Genomic DNA, 16,595 nt, shown 5'->3' with positions numbered 1-16,595 from the left:
GTACACTCATGCATATACCGAAAAACCACACTATTACTAACAACGGGCTTCAGATTCCAGCAGGAGAAAACCCGCCTCATCCGAAGACAAACACAATAAAATCAACATTTAATAGATAACTCAACAACTAAACAATCTGTGACTTTCAGCTTGGGCTCTGCTATTCTAAAGCTGTTTTCAGGATAGGAACAAACAGTAGAGGAAGATAGATTTGCGATGACAGAGGAGAGACCAACGTGTCATGGTAGTTATTGCTATCGCTGGATAAGACCATTTATCCACTGGAGGTGACAGGATGGGCGACAGGGCAAGAACTGATGCAGACTGCATTGAGTTTTACTTCCAAAGAACCATTTATCTATCTACAGCAAGCAGGAAAAGCCGTATATCCATGATGACGGCTAATGGTGAAACCACCGCCATGAGTCTGCAGACAGGACTGTCAGACCCAAAGAAAAGAGAGAGACACACTCATTTATGGCTGGTCTACTGTGCATTTCCCTTTGCAGTGTTGCATTTTACTTCCATCCTTGTATTCTACGTGTGTGTGTATGTGTGTGTGTATGTGTGTGTCTGTGTGTGTGTGTGCGCATTGCTGTATGTTTAAATTCAGAAGTGATCTTCAATTACTGCACATTGAAACTGTATGTTTGAACAGCCTGATGAAACTGAAGAGCCAGAAGTGACGGCAGGAAACCTCACAACGCTACGGAAACACACACACGCACACACATATACACACACAAACAGAAGCGCGCGCGCACAAACTCATAAAGCAGCAGAAAAGCCAGTGAATGCCTCAACATACTAAGGGGAATACTGGGGGAAAAGAAGTCTGTCTGGTAGGTCAGGAGCATAGCAGAGACAACATAACACTCTCAGTGCAATCCCGACCTCACAGCTGCGGTTCGCAGACTTGCAAATTGATTTGAACAACAAAACTAAACACTGCGTAAAGCATGACACGAATGGAGACGAGAAAGTACTGTGACAAATCAAAAAAACAAAACAAAGAAAACCCCCTCAACACTGAGCAGATACAGCTTAGTCTGGAAAAAATAAACATCTACAGACAAACTTACAGACAAAATCATTTTAAAAACCCTGTTTATATATTTATATATATGTATATATATATATTTCAATACAATTATTCAGCTCCCGATACACGGTTTACTGTATATACACACCATTGGGATATCTTATAGAAATAAATCCTAAATTGCAGAGACACTATTCTCTGTAGTTTAAAACAGTTTAGAGACTGAGAGGACTGACTGACAAGATCTATGGTGTTGCTACTGGAGGCCTCAGAGCAGTTAACAAGAAGGGGACACTGGATGGAAAAACAAATAGAAATGAATGGGACTCAAGGTGAGGAGGGATGTGGCGGGGGAGATCAGCTGAAAACTGGGAGTTTACTGGGTCCAGGTCCCTGAAAACCAGACTGTACCGGAGGAGGAGGAGGGCGGGGGGGGGGTGGACCGGCCGGTCAGACGTTGTGTCAGTTGGAATAGAGGGAGGATGTGAATCCGCTGGTGTCTGGGTATTCTGGTCTGAAAGAGAGAGAGAATTATGAAGGATTATTTATTGGCTTGTTTCCCTAAAATCGAATCAGATTGGAACCTGACCTATAGTGGATGATAGCCTCATAGATGTCTGAAGCTGATATACTGAGAGAAACAGCCATATATTTCCCTGAATCAAAGCTTATAGAGACTAAAAATTGGACGTACACTTGTTGGGTGGCCAGATGAAGTCTCTGTGTCTTGCAATCGCATTAGCAATAAAATCTTTATGATAATAAGTCAGTGTTGTGGTTTACATCATGCGCTGTTGCTTTAGATTTCGGTATTAAGGAATTGTTTCCAAGATTTAATGAGGAGGGGACGTTCAAGTTGAAAAATAAACTTGAAAAGTGTCTCTTCGGTGGACAAACTATGTAATCACAGATTGGTGCTGAAGCAGTTGGTCAATGAATTTTGATAATGAATTAATCATTCACGTAAAATACCAAAAATTCGTCTTCTAAAACGTGAGCATTTTCAGTTTTTTCTGTGCTTTATATGATTGTAAATGGAATACCTTTAGGATTTGGACAGTTACACGAACAAAACAGGTTCAATGAAATGTCAGACAAAACGTTTAAATTCCTCTCACCTGATGAGCAGCAGCATTCACCGTCTGACCTCAACCTCAGTCCTCTAGAGCCACCATCCCTTTCACTGGGTCCTTCACTCTCATCTGACGCGCACAAGACAAACAAGTCATGAACATCAACACGACTCAAAGTTTCAAAATGTGTTAACTGTCTCAGGAATAAAACACTTATTAGAGGATCTTCAGGAATCTGTCTGGCCCTGTCCTCCTCAGTCTTTTTGCTTACCTCGTCTAGCTCCTTGCGCGTCTCCTCTTCCATGCGACGAATATCTTCCATGTTCAAGTCAATCCACTTGTCGATCCAGCAGAACAGCTGACGGTGAAAATTGGTGAACAAGCGCTTCTCTTGCTGTGAGACAACAAAGGAGGATCAAGAGAAAGTCACGCTGAGGGAATGAAGCAGAAGCTTGAAGTGAAAATGATCGAATCTGTTTGCTTATTACAAATGTTTAACTGCATCCTGCTTTACCCTGTTTATCCACTAGAGGCTGGTGCAGCCCACAGTATTATACTGTGTGGTACTTTTCCACTACTTCCTCAAGCACTCTATGTACTGTATGCATGCACAGGATATGAGACACTGTGGTACAAGAGTCCTTAACACACACACATACACACACACACAGAGAAAAACTGTCTAGGGAAATAACACAAACATTTCCTACAACATGATGTTTGTTGTCAACAATCCACAGCCGCTGACCTTGACCTGTGGCTACCTGGCTGCCATAATGATCCTAAAGAGACAGACTGCTGTGTTCCACAATCCGACCTGTAAACAAACCTTCTGAATGAAGTTCTCCACTTTGTTTTGCAGGCCCCACCACTTGAATTTGACAGTGACCAGTTTGTAGGCACACATGTGTGGGCAGTCTTTCTTGTTAAGAAGCTCCTTCTGCAAGTACACAAAGATACGTAGAAGGATTTTTTTTTTTAATTAAAAAAGGTGCTGGGCTATAAAATGTATATATAGGCTCAATATTTGTTATTCATATCTAGATTATTAATCAGTTACTTTCATGATCGAATCTCCCCTGAACGTTCCTCCTCCTTGACTGGAGGTTGTGTAAATCTTTATTTACTGCATCTGCTTATCTGTTTCTTGCCAGCCCAAAATAGTCAAATTTAAATATACTGAATTTAAAAAAATCCAAAAATTTCCAACATTATGATAAAGCGTTTGTCCTGTAGAAGGTATTTCAACGCTGACTAAACATCATAGTTGCTAAGCAACAAGTTTAGGTGCAAGTGGTGTTTTTTTATTTTCCACATCAATAATTAACAGTAATGTGGTTGGAGGTCTGCGATTGCCTTGAATTTCAGTGACACTCAACTACAAGAAGACAATGTACCTTCCAGTCTGGTCCTAGAGGGCCCCGTCCCGTCTTCACTGACTTGTACCTGCAAGGATCTTCCTCTGGCTTGTAGTCCTGGAGAGAGAGACAAGAAAAACCCGATTGGGTAACACATACGAGGTGACAGGGATGATATGGATGGATACAGAAGTTAAACATATTCACCTTCGGCTCCACTTGGCTTCTGTCAGCAATATCGATATAGACTACATCCACCTTCTTCCAGGTTTCTGCGTCCAAACCGTGTACCTGAAACAGAACCACAGAGCACAGCTAGATGCTGGCACAAGCCTCTGCTCTGTCTCAGATACGAGAACACAAGGCCCACAACTCTCTGGAGCTCTTTTTTTAGCATGATCACATTCATTTATGTATAGGAGCATTACCCCAAAGTAATCATGACAGGCTATACTGTAACTAGGGGATTGTTTCTGTTGGTCGTGCACAAGAATTCATGGAACAATTTTTGATTAGCAGACTGTAACAGTGGGAAATGTTGGCACTGCACAGGTAGCGGTGGAGGAAATGGATAATTCTCATACAGCATGATTTAAAATCAAGCATTAGTGGCGTAAAATTAGCACTTCTTTGCCACAAGTCATCCCAAAAACAACAAAAGTGCTCACTAGGGATTCCCCATGTGGCTCAAACACATTCATACACCTCATCAGCTCATTGCAGTCTTTAAATTACATTTTCAAGGTGTCCCGTGTCAGGTTTGTGCCATGTCTCAATCTTGATCAGGAAGTTATCTTTCATATACTCGTTCTGCAGAGAAAAGAGAAATGAACCTGAGTAAAGAAGCAGAAGTGAAAAAAAGCATAAAATACAGTTGACACAGGCCTCCTGCTCTCATCCAAACACAGCAGCACAAACACAGAGAAACAGTGTCTGACTATCCCTGCTGCTGCCGCTGTGTCGCTGGAAAAGATCAAATTTCTCTCTCAACTTTCAGGTTAACTTGCTCCCTCTATGGGCATCACTGTGTCCTTTGTGTCAACATATATGAAATTTGCAGGCACAAAAGAAACCAAAAATACTTACAGTGATAACTGCGGCGTCGGGTGTTAGAAAGCACAGCAGCAAACAGAGAGAAAGGGAAAAATGCAGTTAAGGAACATATGAGAAATGTAATGTATTAGACAATGTATAGAGTTCAGAGGGAATCGCAGTTGTGTGTGCAGGTTGTGCCTGTTCTGTGTGTTAGTGTGACAGATGGCTGTCAGACAGCCAGTAGTGTGTGTGTGTGTGTGTGTGTGTGTGTGTGTGTGTGTGTGTCTGTGTGTGTGATCGCAGCCTGAAAGGCTCGAGTGATTGCATGGCTCTTCTCACTGGACATGCAGTTAATTATTCAACACCTCCTTCAAGGTGACAGAGACTCAGAGACAGAGAGAGAGAGAGAGAGAGAGAGAGAGAGAGAGGTACCCAGAGTGCAACAGTCTCTCTGACAGATCAGCATCTATGTGACCTCTAAGTAACTTGAGTCAACTGTATTCACACTTTTTGAAGATTTAAGTGCAGGAGATTATTTTTAGCATCATTATTTCCTTCAGTTAACAGAAACTTCCTTTTGAATCAACTGTCAGACACAGTTATGGAAGTCCTGGGTTGACTCCAGTTTTAGGCTTATTAGGAGACAATGTGTTTATTGTGTGTTTTCAGTTATTATGGTGGGTATGAATGCAGCCTACAGAGTTATTTTGAGGCACTGAAAAATAGCTCACACTCCAGGTTTGAAAGATTGGGTCAATGCAGACTGCATGGGTCTGTGCTGAGTAAATTAAAAGGCAGTTTGGAAGACAGGACTTCCTCCTGGGACCTTTTTATATAGATCGATGGACTACCTGTTTGGATTTCAAGAACAGCCAAAAATTTCCTGTTTTCATTTTGTGGTAGACTGAATCTCTCACTTCGGTATGTGCCACTTGTTTTTATTTATTTAACAGATCTTTTATTTCCTACAGTGTGTCTTGCAACAGTGTCAAAAAAAGAGAGAGACATTTATGCAGATGTGTCACTGATCGTGTGTGTGTGTGTGTGTGTGTGTGTGTGTGTGTGTGTGTGTGTGTGTGCGTGCGCTACCTGTGCGACAGTATGGGTATGCGTTCCAGGCTTTCTCGTGGATGTTGAGAGCTGAAGCTGGAGCCAACATTCTGACGAATGACGGCACTTTACTGCAGGAGTGACGAGAAAACAGATCAAGGCAACTTTGATAGTATTTTCATTGTTTGAATTTTTTTTCGACCTACAATGAACCATCTCCGGGTGTCTCCATACTTAAACATAGCCCTTTATTTGCTTTGTGGTTTGACGAGTCACTTTGCTCGTCTCCATTCTGCAACAGTTAGCATGCTAGCATTAGCATTTAGCTCAAGGTATTTATGGCAAATACACTAGCTTGGCATTGTCTTATTTAAACTTTACACAGAGTAAGTAGGCACAAGTAACCAAATAAGCGTACATCAAGATGTCGGAGTATTCCTCAAAAAGTCGTTTTCAGCCTGCTAGGCTGCACGGAGTGAAGCAGGAAGGAGACTTTGATGTGATGGGATAAAAGAGTGAAGCGGAAAAATAAATGAATGGACAGGAGCCAAGAGATGTGGCCTCGAGGGACAAATGAATGAAGTAGTCTTCCTGGGTGACCACAATAGAGCTTACCTCTGCAAATGGTAAATTTTGTGTGTGTACTGTCCCTTCTCTCCATCTTTCTCGTAGGGCTCATTTTTAAGCACCTCCACCCCTTCGCCTCCACCCGTCTCATTCTTACTGGCCTCGGCCACAGAGTACAGCTGGCCGACCTGGTACTGAAAAAAAAGAAGAAAAAAGTGTTATTAAAGCGGGAAATAAGGAGCCGCGTCCATCGAACCTCCTTTAATGAATGCAAGTTGAAGTCGCCATGTGTTATCCTGTAGACGAGAGAGCTTTCACAGTCACATCCGTTTCATTTTTTCGTGTATATTTCATGGGCTCATCTATTTCATTCTTAAGTGGTGGATTAACTGTTTCTTCTGATCTTTTTCCTGATCGCTCCCTTCTCCTGTCCTCTGAATCCTCATAATCTCTCCCATACACGCTTGTTTGTATTCTTGCCCTGTCAACTTTCTTTGTTCCACTTGGTTTGTTTCCTCTTTCACAAACTGTCTTCTTCTTTCATCCCTCTCTTTCCCCTATCTTCCTGATCCCGAGCATGTATGTGAGTGTTTAAACACAGGACAATGGCTCCTTTCATTTCTTAATCACCTCTAATCCACCGTATAACCTCTGCACAAAGCTGGACCAGAGCGCAGACACACTTACAACATCACAAAGATGGAACAAGTCGTTGTAGTCAGAATTATTAGATTAGAGAGATTACAGTTATTCTTTCTACAACCCTGATTCTAAAAAAAGCTTGGGATGTTGTGTAAAACGTAACAACAAAATGCAATGATTTGTAAATCCCTTTTGACCTACATTCAACTGAATATACAAAGACAAGCTATTTGATGTTGAAACTGATAAACTTCATTGTTTTTTTGTTAATATCCACTCAAATTTGTGGAATGCTCCAAAAACACCTGTTTGGAACATTCCACAGGTAAACAGGTTCATTGGTAACAAGTGATAGTATTGTGATTGGGTAGGACTTCACCACCTACAAAACAATCCCTCAGGCAGCACTGCATTAAAAACCGACGTGATTGTTTAAAGGGTATTCCTACGTGTGCTCTGGAACGCTTTGGAAAAACACTGTCCGTAAACACAGTTCGTCGCTGCATCTACAAGTGAAGACTCTACCTTCTGCCCTCTCTGGGCAAAATTCGACAGAGTGATGTGGTCTGACGAGTCCACATTTCAAGCTGTTTTGGGAAATCATGGACGTCGTGTCCTCCGGGCTAAAGAGGAGAAGGATGATCCAGATCGTTACCGGCTCAAAGTTCAAATGTCAGCATCTGTGATGGTATGGCGGTGTGTTAGTGCCCAGGGGCATGGATAACTTGCCCATCTGTGAAGGCACCATTAATGCTGAAAGGTTACTGGTTTGGGTGCAACATATGCTGCCAACCAGACGATGCTAAATGCTGTGGCTTCATAGAAAAAGAAAGTGGGTACTAGACTGACCTGCCTGCAGTCCAGACCTGTCTCCCATTGACAAAGTGTGCCGTATTATGAGGCACACAATGGATACCTTGCACTGTTGAGCCACTGATGTTGCATATCAAGCAAGAATGGGAAAGGGGTTGTATTCTATTATTTATGTAAAACAATATTCTGTAATATCAAACCGTGACACTATTATACAGAGGTTACATGTTTACGCACATATAACAACACCCAGCAGACAAGACTTAACCTTGCTTCAGTTTCAAGCAGTGATGAAACATGGAATCAGAAACTGAGCAACGAAAAGAAATGTCTCAGTCAATTGTTTTAGCAGCGTTTCTGATGTTGAGAAGGTGGCCAAAAAAAAAAGCATCAGTGAACAGAGAAGTCACCATTCAGAGACTGCACGGTTTAACCATGAGCTTTTGACCTTCTGTGTGCATTTAAAAGGTTACTCCTCCACAGCAACATCAATGAAAGACAAGAAGACAAAGACCCCGATAACCTGTGCCAAACAGATCTAAACAGACTGCTCCCTCAAATCAGCTGCAGACGCCGCAACTGCCGACTAAATAAATGGGATGCAGGAACAGCAAAGCCTCCTGGGTAACAGTGTTGGACAAATATAATTCAACCTTGCCTTGTGGGGTGAGTTCATGTCCGGTTATAGCAGAACTTCATTCTTTCACAAAAATAAAACACTGAAAACGCTTTAGGTTAAAATCGGCTCCTGGGAAGAAGCTAACAGACAGGAAATCCAATTCAGTAAGTTCTCCAGGGGTTTCAACAGCTGGAACAGTCTCATTCAACATATTCTCCCCAAAACAAAACCTCTGTTCAAACTGATAATTCCACAGTTGTCGCTAGTGACGATACAGCTGGCGTGCTTTTGGAAAGAGCCAACTGAATTGTGGGCAAAATGTGAAAGAATTGAAAGAGTGGAAATCAAATCAAACGGATGGTAGATTGAATCACGACACCCTTAAAGGACTGCAAACCTCCATATCTTGTATTTGCTGGCAAATAAGTGCAGAGCGCTGCTTCAGAGAGAGTGGGGATGTAGAGAGGGAGACAGAGGAGACGAAGCTCTGGAGGGATGTGATTCACTGACAGAAGGGGCACATGTAGTTCCAGACAGTGGACATTACTCAACTGTGTTCAGGCTTTAAGGATCACTTCATACTCAAATAAGTCTCTTTCAGCATATTTCCAGCACCTAATTGTGACATAGCATGCTGACTGTGACTGCTTTAAAGGGAACCTGCCTCATTATGTAAAGAAAAAGCCTACAATCACACAGCCAATGAGAAGCAACATGCTGTAGATCTAAAGCCTCCACACGCAAGGGGTAGACATCAGTGCTCTGTCCAATAATAAAAATGAAAGATACTCAAGTGTAGTGTGACTGACGCATCAGGGGCACTGGCTGTTTTCATGAATTCCATCAGTGACGTTAAACTGGATATATATATATCATTAATGCCAGACAAAGCAGAGATGTTGATGGAAAAAAGATTACAGATTTTAGAGCTTTGAAAAGAGGCTGCAAGTATTAGGAAGATGTTGAGAGCTGTTTTTCTTTACAATATACATGTGACAAATACAGGAGTACGTAAAGAATATCTAAAAAACACACGTCAGTCTGATATCGGCTGCAAACCCCTTATCACTGCTGCTTTACGTTCATACTTGAAAGCGTGTAAGAGCAGATTAAGTGCTCGTTGGCTACAGTTGTCAACAAATGTTTATTTATGAGTCATATGTCTCCACCAAAACTAGATTACTCTCATGTCAGTGCAAATACTGCATAAATATGAGGGTGATGGGGGGGGGGGGGGGGGGGGGGGGTTGGGGGGGTGCAGAGAGAGTCAGGGAAGTAGTTTCAGGTGACTCATTTACAATGCAGGCTTGAATAGAGGAGCAAACTGCAATGGAAATGAGGGTAGCAGGGGACGGAGGGACACAGAGAGAAAAGAGGCCGAGGACAGTGAAAGACGGCGCTGACTGTGTTGATTCAATGCTTTATCTGACTTTAAACCCTTTTAGCATCAGAGCTGTGAAATGTCCAGATAGCAACAGTTTTATTTTTAGTTTTTTTCTGACAAAGTGATCACGGCTGCATTTTTGAGTGGATATGTGACAAAACGTCTTCCGTATGTGTTGGACAACTAATGGACAGCTTCGATACAAACACACATGAAAGTCCAAAGGTTGCCCCCCAAAAAAAGAGCAGCTTTAGTGATGGCAGGCACTTGTGCGTTACTTTTCCAAATACAGTGGACCATAGAATCAGATAACAAAAGCTGAGCCTTGAGCCATTTCAGCAAGCACACACACACACGCACGCACACACACACACACACACACACACACACACACACACACACACACACACAGAAATACTGAATTAAGACTTACCTCTTCCACAGAGATAGGAAGAATCACTCGACTGGAAGAGAAGACAAAAGGAGGGGAGTTACTAAAAAAACATAAAATAACAATGAAAATAAAAACTTTGCTGCATTTGTTTGTGTGTTGAAGGTACGAAAGCTTGATCTTGTGAAGCTAAATGCTGCTGAGGTTTGTGGTCTTAACAGGCAGATACAGTAATTCCACTCCGTCCAAGTACAGTGAATGAAACAGGCCATCGAGATCCACAGAGTTTCTTTCACTTTGCCTTCAGATTGTTGATCATTTTAACCAGCTCAAACTCCCTGTGAACAACCCTGTCATGTGATCGTTACACATCATAATATGTCATTCATCGCGCTTTAATTCGCTAATAATGAACGTTCTCTGTGAATGGGATTAGCCTGGAGAAATCCGGTGAGTGACACGCTGACAATGTGAAGTGACGTCTTTAACCATTCGGCTCAGTACAGATCTGGACACCCAACATGCATCTTCTCCATGATGCGGTCTCAGAGGACTGTTCAGATGAGCTGGAACACCCCAACAGGGATTTGTAATGAGGAGCTATATGAGCTATACAAGCACTACATGACAATCAAACAGTTCTGGTCCTTCAGCTCAAATCAGTGTCCCAGATAAGTTCATTTAAGAGGAATTGTACCTCTTTCAGAGCAAAGAGAAGACGGTCAATTGTTTGGCATGACACATTGTCCTTTATTAGGAGTAATTATAGGATAATAAAATCTAAAACGGATTCCAGACTGAAGAAAAAAAAACACAGCCTGTTAAGTATTAAATTCACGTATTTCACTTTAACACTGTGACACTGAGTCATCAGGAGAGAATAAATGATCTATTCTTTGCTGCTCCGAGGAGAGGGTGAGAATATGCTTCACTGAAGCAGGAAAAACAGCAAGATCAAATACAAAAACTGTGACGCGAAGCCTGGATTTCAGGCTGAGCAGAGGTTCTAATTTAAATGAGGAGAAAACATTTTTAATAGGCTGACGTTATTGTCATTCCTATACAGAGCAAAGACAAGGTGTGAATCCGGTGCATGGATTATCTGTTGGAATAACCAGCAGCTGTTGATTCTTTGAACAACTCTGCAAAATGTAGCACTATAGAGTTACATGTTTGTACTGAGGAACCATACAAATAAAGTTTTTTTTTTTCTTTTTTTCAAATATGAATTATACTAAGATGTAACCACTTGTGTACAAATTAGCAATATCTTTCAAAAAAAAAAAAAAAAGAACACCAGCACCTCCCAGTGTTCAGAAAATAAACACAAACCTGGCCAATCGTGGTTGAGCTGCACCTAAAATAGCTTAAAGTGAGCAGGTGTTGAAAAAACATGCACACCGTCTATTTCTCTTGGATAAATAAAGCTCAACAATAAGATTAATTCCTACACAAATATCGCTTTGTGTCTCTGCTGTTTTGTCCTTTGCCATATTTAGTTTGTATCTAACATTTTTCTGTTTCTATGTTCATAAAAGAGTGCTGAGAAATGGAGGTGGCTAACAAATGGCCACATAAGTCGCACACCACCAAAAAAAAAAAAAAAAAAACGATGACAGCCACACCAGCACTCTTTAAGAACGAGCCAAGAACAAAATTGTTTATGTGCACGTTGACTGGTTGGCAGTAGGCCCAGTGAAACTAAAATAAAAGACAATGGTAAGCCGTACAGCAAGGAGAATAGCGTGTTGCGCTACACAAACAATAAGAAAAACAAGTGAAGTGACTCAGTAATCCATTATCTGTGCAGTTAACACTATGATGTACAAGGAAACAAAGCATTAATTTAAGAGATGCATGAGCCATCATCTACAGTATTTCAATGAGAAATCTATTAGACATGTTTATCATGATGATCTGATGATCACTGTTTCACTTTTTAGCTAAGTGATCCAAAAAAAGTAGGTTAGTGCATCCAACATTCCCACTGACGCCTGCCTGAAACTGCTATGTGTAATGTAATCGAATATCTAATCTAATCTAATGTAACAAACCCCTTCTTTCAGTTTGGTATGAATTACAAGCACTGAGGAAAGAAATAAATATAATGAAATTGGGCACTTCTTGGTTGAATTCAGAACATAAACACAATTTGCCAAATTCAGATTGATGGAAAACAGGCTGCAAGTTTATTGCAACTTTAGGCATCATTTGGTTTTATTCTTTAGTGGCGCTGCCATGGTACACTTTACAGATCTGCCCACAACATGTGATAAAAGACAAATTCTATACATACATGCACACACACACTATTTACGAGCTCTTTTATATCATACAAACGGGAGCAGCAGCTTGTGAATGCACTGCACTGCTGACAGACTGACTGACGCTTGTGCACATGTACAGTAGGCAGCTTTGTTGATTGTTTTGTAACTGTGCGATGTATGCCTAAATTCAGATAATCCCACTTGCCACTGAATGTAATCTGGCTCTGAGTCCCAGCCAGACAGTGGAAGGGAGACCAGATGCTGCAAGGAAGGCGGAAACGGTGAAAAACTGTCTGTGACGTCAAGTGACAATATCAAAATATGACCGAACTTACGGTTCTTTACAATGAAGTGCTGCAGCTATTTATGTCTGTCGGATAAAAATATTCATTTCCCTCCTTTTTATAATGCTCAAATGTCCCAAAATGAGTCTTTTGTGGAGCTTAATATGAGTAAACGTTAAAAAAGGGCAAATTTTAATACTTAGTAGAATTTGGGATTTAGTTAAACAAGGATTAAAGTCACCTTAATGCTCTCTCTCCCTCTCTCTCTCTCCCTCTCTCTCTCCCTCTCTCTCTCTGTAAATCTCCTTGGTCTAAAGGTCTTGACAGGAAGATCAGGTGTCTCTCTGTTGCTACAGAAAACAAACACCTCTCTCCTCCTCTGCATTGCACATCTTTTCTGTCTTCCTATCTTATCCCTCCTCGACAGTCTGTCTCAACCCTTTCGCTGCTTTCACTCTATCCTCTCCATCCCAGTGTAAACTGTAAAGTGGCTCTTGTATGGCTGCACACCTGCCAAAGCTCATGGAGGTGGAGAAAAAGTGGACCAGGAGTGATTTAGGTCAGTGGCTCAGGTGAGCAGCACAGAAACTGTCTGGACTATAGGAGGGCATGGATCAATTCACTGTCTCTTGACATCCATGATGGTATCTTGGTGTGTGTTTGTGTATGTGTGTGTGTGTGTGAGTGTGTGTGTGTGTGTGTGTGTGTGTAAGCCTCTTCATGTGCCCGTGTGTTGACAGTGCATATAAGTGTATTCAGCATTTAATCGTGACCGATTTAATTAATTTCCAGGGAGACTGCTGAGACCCAGACTCTCCCTAATCACTTCAGATCTTTAGCCATGCCATCACTCTCATCCTGAGCTTTTTGTGCTGGGCCATTAATTGATTAAATGCATGTGGTGGAGAAATCAAGACAATAATGAACGCTGATAAATGTATTCCTATTTAAGCCGGCCTCTGATCAGTACAGATTTTATTTTTAGGCTGAAGCTGTCAATAGCTTAAATTTGTACCAAATGTACAGTAGCCTGGCTCTGACCTTGCCATAGCATTGCAATAAAAGCAATGAAAATTCAGTAATTGTTGAAAAATGGGGAGAAAACAAGACAAATATTAAGCATCTGAAACTATACTGTAACACTAAAAAGGGGGAGGAAACCAGACAGATGACTTTTTTAGAGGTGGGTCACAAGCTCCTTCAGGCAAACTGACACCAGTTAAAAGCACGAAAATGAAGGAAGGCAGCATGTGAAGTGGCCAATCATGACTGATTTAATTAATACTGTGATTATAATGCCAATATCATCCCATTTCATCTGCAATCCATCGTCCTTACCCTTATTCTAACCACCAGCTGATTGTGAGTAGGCCTCAGTCACTTATCCTCACAGCACACTGAGGCCTGCAAGCGCAATGTGTTGAAGAACGTGTCAAAATGCCCAAATCTTTCCCTTTCACACGCACGATCCCACTTCACATGCCATCCCGTCCCTTCGGCCCCAGCTGTCACTCTCATTCTCCGAAATGTCTGACTGGTGCGTCGAAACCTCGACATTTGCCTTCTCTTCTTCTTCTTCTTTTTTTTTGGCCAAAGCTTTGAAACCACCTCCCCTACCTGTCCGCTCCCACACCTTCTCCCTCTTCCCCATCCCTCCATCCCTCCCTCAGGCTGCCTCATGCCTACACCTCGCTATGCCCATTCCTCCAGAGGTAAATGCCGGAATGCTCCCGTCAGTCGTTTCACCTTCACCGCGCATCAATAACATGGCCACAGCGGCTTACAGGGATGGACGCTGGCACGGCACGACGCGGCTTACACCAGCCATCCCTCAGCACCACCGCTCCTCTCATCCGTCATTTTAGCACCAGAGCAAAGGACATTTTATCAGTGTGAAAGCTTCCCGATTTCACTTAAAGGCTCGTGATGCAAAACGTGAAGGGCACAGCCATGCCTGCGCCGGCTGCTGATGCAACTACAGGCGCCGCGTTATTATCTCTCGCTTTATTCGGCGAATGCTTCAGGGTGATGGAGGCGTCGCATGGATGAAAAATGATGACGGACATCAGAGTCAAGCAGAAACGGGATGTCGACATCACCCTGCCCGCACTCTTGTAATTCCACTCTCGGGCGACTGGCCACAATGTCAGCGCTGCAAAACCAAGCGCATAAACGCGCACACATTCTCCTCTCTCCCTCCTCACACATGCACACACAGCTACTTACAATTCCTTTATGAGCATTTTTTTTTTTTTGGCGGTGCAGTGGATCCCAGAGGGGAACAGCTCAATACAGGTCCAGAAACAGGGTCGATCCCTCCCTCCGATAGTCTCTTCTTTCTCCGCTTGCTTCTCTCCCACCTCTCCCCCTCTATGTCATTCTACCTCCACAGTCGCTTATTTTCTTCAAATTCACTTCCTGATCGGGGCCGCGGCGCGGCGTTGCTGTTGCGCGCAGAGCACCGAGGCCTGTGCAGAGCAGACCACACACAGAAAATGATGGTTCAGCAGCCGGTGGTTTGTGGTTGTGGCGGTGGGTCCATGCTGCCTAGACATAACTACTGAAAAGCCATTTAATTGAAGTAATATATTGCTAAATCAATACACTTCTTTTTGTAAGCTGACACTGGCAACCCAAATGTTTAGAAAACTGTCAAATTCTGCTGATATTGGAACAGCTCATCCTGACTCTTTTTTCACCCTGACGCGATGAAGACCACCGGGCTTGAGAGCATAAATCAATTGGAATTCAAACAGTAGACTAATGGACCCAATGCTTACACTAAAAATGAAATTAAATTCAGCTTCAATATGAATAGGGTCCATTATAAGGACCAAAAAAGGGCCTGCTGAAAGTAAAAATCGGCCATCTTTTACAGTAGTGGCCAAGGCAGCAGGTTAACATAAAGGGCTAAGACAGACTTAAAATGAAGTTGATGGAAACAAAATTACTTATCATAAAACACATCAGATCAGGGTAATGTAAGATCAGGATAAGCACCAATAAACATACCTTAACAAGGGATATGAAAACAGCCACACGGTGGATTTTTAAAAATACAATAACAAGCAACAGAACGTCAGGCAAACCACCAGAAATAAATAAATGCTACAGGCCAAATGAGTTTCTCTGAACCATCTTTCTTGAGAGTGTGCTACACCCTCTGCGTCATCACAGTCACGGTGACGTCGGAGCGTGGTTATTCACCATCACAGTATATATGGGCATGACACGGGGACCACCACCGCTGGCACAGGCGCACGGTGCGTCAGCTCTATAAGCCTTTTAAACAAAGTCCCCGAATCCAACATGATTATCTGCCAGCAGAAATTCCAGACCCGCTCCTATCTGCCACTGATGACTGGCATGTGTTTTACGTTAGAAGCAATTTCAAATATGTGTCCAAAATGGATCATGTATTGAATTATAAAATCAAATCCTGGCGGGGAGCGTGTACAGCCATCCTGACAAATCCACATAGGAATTGCAGGATGATCTCTGATTCTCTCTGACCCCATGGAGATCCCCTGAACCACGCTTTGGTCCACCACCCACGGGTCTATATGATGGTGTTGACGCGTGATGCGATGACAAGGCATCACAGGTCCCTAATCCAGCCCCACGTCCCGGAGATCGCGGGATGAGAGTGCGTGTGTGAGTCTAAAATTATGTAACAGCGCACTGCTGCTGTATTTATAGCGCATCTGTATCCGTCTGCCAACATCCGCTTATCATTCCTCTGTCTTCTCCTCTGTGGGACCGCTTCAACCTTCTGTAACCTCAATCTATCTATCTATCTATCTATCTATCTATCTATCTCTTGAGTCACTAGTTGCAAAATACGAACAAATAATTAAGAACAAACAATTAAATGTTGCCAGCATGAGTTCAGTCAGGTCTAATGCCATCTAAAAATGGCAGCTTTCATGTCGATGGGATTTATATGAATAGTTTTCAATCATATGGTTTGGCCTGTCTGTGGCTTTTACCCTTTTCACCTATCTGCTACATGGGTTCATACGATTATATAGAGCACAACAGAGAAAAAGCACTTTCAGCTCATAATCTGG

The 16,595-nt window shown here is 42.4% G+C and overlaps 1 protein-coding gene across 2 annotated transcripts; it reads right to left on the bottom strand.

Annotated features, from left to right (window-relative positions):
* Nucleotides 1-1,090: 1,090 nt before the first annotated feature.
* Nucleotides 1,091-14,945, bottom strand: pitpnab (phosphatidylinositol transfer protein, alpha b). 2 transcript variants are annotated; one of them, XM_076750107.1, is made up of 12 exons: nucleotides 14,752-14,914; nucleotides 10,017-10,047; nucleotides 6,174-6,319; nucleotides 5,598-5,689; nucleotides 4,560-4,567; nucleotides 4,209-4,283; nucleotides 3,681-3,764; nucleotides 3,513-3,590; nucleotides 2,945-3,055; nucleotides 2,387-2,509; nucleotides 2,161-2,244; nucleotides 1,091-1,556 (listed from the first exon to the last, which is right to left on the bottom strand). In XM_076750107.1, exons 1-11 carry the CDS (start codon nucleotides 14,766-14,768, stop codon nucleotides 2,197-2,199), a joined length of 813 nt encoding a protein of 270 aa, XP_076606222.1. In that variant the 5' UTR covers nucleotides 14,769-14,914; the 3' UTR covers nucleotides 1,091-1,556; nucleotides 2,161-2,196. The 2 variants fall into 2 exon arrangements, with proteins under 2 accessions (XP_076606222.1, XP_076606221.1); XM_076750106.1 differs by lacking the exon at nucleotides 4,560-4,567 and having other exon boundaries at nucleotides 14,752-14,945.
* Nucleotides 14,946-16,595: the final 1,650 nt, after the last annotated feature.

This window comes from Chaetodon auriga, chromosome 15, assembly GCF_051107435.1.
Source record: "Chaetodon auriga isolate fChaAug3 chromosome 15, fChaAug3.hap1, whole genome shotgun sequence".
NCBI classification, from domain to species: domain Eukaryota; kingdom Metazoa; phylum Chordata; class Actinopteri; order Chaetodontiformes; family Chaetodontidae; genus Chaetodon; species Chaetodon auriga.
This window is presented reverse-complemented; position numbering and strand designations above follow the sequence as displayed.

Excerpts from the sequence above, each read along its gene's own strand:
- pitpnab (XM_076750107.1), bottom strand. Across the intron at positions 3,591-3,680 it reads GAAGCCAAGTGGAGCCGAAG|GACTACAAGCCAGAGGAAGA; the intron begins GTGAATATGTTT and ends CTCTCTCTCCAG. Across the intron at positions 2,510-2,944 it reads TGGAGAACTTCATTCAGAAG|CAAGAGAAGCGCTTGTTCAC; the intron begins GTTTGTTTACAG and ends GTTGTCTCACAG.